Source organism: Fukomys damarensis, unplaced genomic scaffold, assembly GCF_012274545.1.
Source record: "Fukomys damarensis isolate Sample0158 unplaced genomic scaffold, DMR_v1.0_HiC HiC_scaffold_25, whole genome shotgun sequence".
Lineage (NCBI taxonomy): Eukaryota > Metazoa > Chordata > Mammalia > Rodentia > Bathyergidae > Fukomys > Fukomys damarensis.
In genome coordinates, this window is record NW_022900937.1 from 9,537,139 (window position 1) to 9,540,245 (window position 3,107).

Here is a 3,107-nt window from a genome sequence, read left to right on the forward strand (position 1 = left end):
GGCGCCTAACTTGAGTTTCCTTACCCTCAGGGTTGAACTCCACTCAGTTCTATTCCAGGTTTCCCCTGCCCTTTCTTTAAAGATGTTCAAAGTTGGGAGTTCAGAAATCTACCGTTCATGAGAACCTATGCCTCTGCAGAGTTGGTCTAAGGACTGGCCCAATCAGGAGTTTTGAAAATGGGGTGGGGGAGAAGGTCGTGGGGGTGTTGCAATTGCGCCCACGCTGCTACCTTCCTCACTGGGTCTGTTGTTGCGCAGTCCGGGAGGTCGCGCACCCGCCAGGTGATCTCAGGCAGGCAGGCAGCTGAAGAGATCTAAAACAATTATTTATCTTCAAGAATATCCAAAACTCTACTCAACCTTTCTTTTCTGAATTAAGCAATTTAGAATAATCCTGTGAAATGAGTGATCCTGAATTTTTTGTTTTGTGTAATATTGAAGAGTTCATACTTTTTTGTGGAGGCAAACATTACAGATTAACACCAAGAAAATATCTAATGTTCACTGATTTTGAAATGTTCTGATTTTTAGACCTACAGTGAAAGAGAAGTAGAAAAGTTTTCACCTTAATACGAACTTCATGGGCCTTAGGGGGTGCAACCTCCACCTCCTCGATGGAGAAGGGTTTATTTATCTCCCATAGCACAGCTGCTTTGCATTTTATGACCTGGAAAAGCAGACGGAATAATGAAGCTTTTGCCATCAGTGATTGTGTCTGTTCACTTTTGTACATACAATATCTAGCCCCATGTCTCCATAGAAATGAACACATCTGGTTTACAAGAATAAAAATACCTTTTATAAAATGTGTAAAGCAACAGCAGAGTGACAGAGAAACACAAGTAACTTTATAAGACATTGAGATGAAACAGAACACATTCTTTTAGGCCACCCTTATGTTGTCCTTTTTTTTTTTTTTTTTTTCCAGAGATTGGACTTGGGACCTTGTGCTCATGAGGCAGGTGGTGGCACTTATGTTATTCTTTTTCTCTCAAAAGGTTATTCCTGATACTTCTTCCTATTGCTATCATGGTGTTGCCTATACACAACCATTGACTTATACATGAAGTTTAATTACCATTATTTTGATAATGTCAGTGTCTGTTCATGTAGTCTATTTATCCCCTTGCAAAATTTTCTGCTTAAGCGAAAAGGATCTGATCTTTTCCTTTTTTTAAATGATAGAGACTTACTAGGTAGTTCAAGCTGGCCTTGAACTCATATATAGCACAGGAGGGCCTCAAACTTTCAGTGATCCACCTACCTCAGCCTTCTAGGTGCTGGGATTAGAGGTGTGTGCCACCATTCCCAGCAAGTCCTGATTTTATAATAATCTCATACTAACCTTTGCACAAAGGATGACTTCTTTTCTATTTGTCTATGTCTCCTCTTTAATTTTGTTTCTCTGCCACTTCTGTGTGACTTGGGTTTATACTACTCTGGTGACACAGCTTTGGCAGTCTATTTTGATATGTAGCTCATGTACTGGAGCTCCTTCCAGATTCAATTTAAGCTAATGTTACAGAGGTGATCGCTGGTAGGGTGTGTGAGTGAGTGTGCATACACGTAAGCTTTCATCTACACATAACTATTTCAAAACTGGAGAACTATGTATATGAATTTCTAGATATCTCATCTTCCACATGAACATTCCTCAATTTAAAGCTGAATATATATTTTTAGTGTTTGGAAATAAACCATAAAACCTGTCTTCACTGCAGTAAAATATGTGCAGTGAAGAGGGCCTCTTTAGAGAGAATTAGCACAATCGCAAATATGATAGAAAAAGTTCAGTTGGAATCTGTTCTTCTGACAACTGACTTTCATTATTAATTCATCAAATCTGATTTTATGGAATGTACACAGTGATCAATGCTGAAAGAAGAATGAGATACCTGGAAGTGATTTACTGATGGTGAGTAGGTCCTAATTACTGGGGACCTTGGAATTGGCAGGCGCAGTGTAGCCTGTGCTACTAGGAAAGTGATGGGGAATTATTGCCTTATTTTATAGATGAAAACATTGAGGCTCAATTGACTTAACGATTGAGTAATTTTTCCAAAGTCAAAAGCTGGCTGGGTAGAAAAGTGAGATCAATCCCGTGTTGCCTTTTCTCTCCCACCACGTAACAAAAACTTGAATAACAGCAACAATGATAATAATAGCATAACTAACATATATTGATTAATTTCTAGGCACCCGATCCTCTGCTGTATGCTTCTGAATATTAACTTAATTATCACAACTTCCTTATAAAATTTTTATCTCCATCATCATTTAGCATTGGAGGAAAGTAAAATGCAGGAAGAGGAGCATACATGAGGGGCTCCCAGGGTGCTAAGTGAGAGGACTGATTGCCTGTTACTGCAGTTATGACTTTCTCTAATGTGCTTCCTTTACATGTTTTGCTCTGTGGATTCAGTGTTTCTTTCAAGGTGATGATTGCTAACTTTAATTTGTATTTTTCATAACTACTTTTCTCCAGAAATGTACGGTACCATTGTAAATACTACCCAACGATGAGTGAAGTGATGTGAGGTAGAATAAGAACACTGGCAACTGACCACTTATGTAATTTCCAACAAGTGTCCCACTGTTCCCTCGCACTGTGTGTCTAGAAACCTGAGAACCTGTCAAGAGAGTTCACACAACCAGGTGCAGGATGAAGCTATTCACTCCGAACACACAACTATCCTGGAAAGAGTTGCCCAGGCTTTTGCAATTAAACAAGTAAAGAGCATGAATTAATTATACTGAATGTCTGCGTGCAAGTCTCTGTGACTTCCACACAGTAAATGAGTAAGTTCCATAAAAGACGGAATCAAGTGTCTGTGTCCTCAGTGCTAACAAGTAATTCAAGCTTTATAAGTACTAATTTTCCATAAAATCTGATTAACTTTTGCATAGAGAAAATGCTGTTTTATAGGGTTTCTCTAGAAAGTCTTCACAATTGAATTCCTCAAATATGTCTTCTCCCAAAGTTAATATTCATGCATTCTTAGGAAGAATATGATTGCAAAGACTCACACATTTGAATTAAGTTCTTTAAATAAAAAGATAACTTTTTCTAATGTTAGACTTACAAATTAGTCACATTTAGCTTGGAA

The 3,107-nt window shown here is 38.2% G+C and overlaps 1 protein-coding gene across 1 annotated transcript in view; it reads right to left on the minus strand.

Moving 5' to 3' along the window:
- The window catches only part of LOC104870147 (alcohol dehydrogenase E chain), a 17,450-nt gene extending 16,732 nt beyond the window's left edge, over positions 1-718 (minus strand). The window contains exon 1 of the mRNA XM_010635569.2: positions 566-718. Coding sequence (XP_010633871.2) covers positions 566-703 — 138 coding nt within the window. The 5' untranslated portion in view covers positions 704-718. The remainder of the gene's footprint in view (positions 1-565) is intronic.
- Between the last annotated feature and the right edge of the window lie 2,389 nt (positions 719-3,107).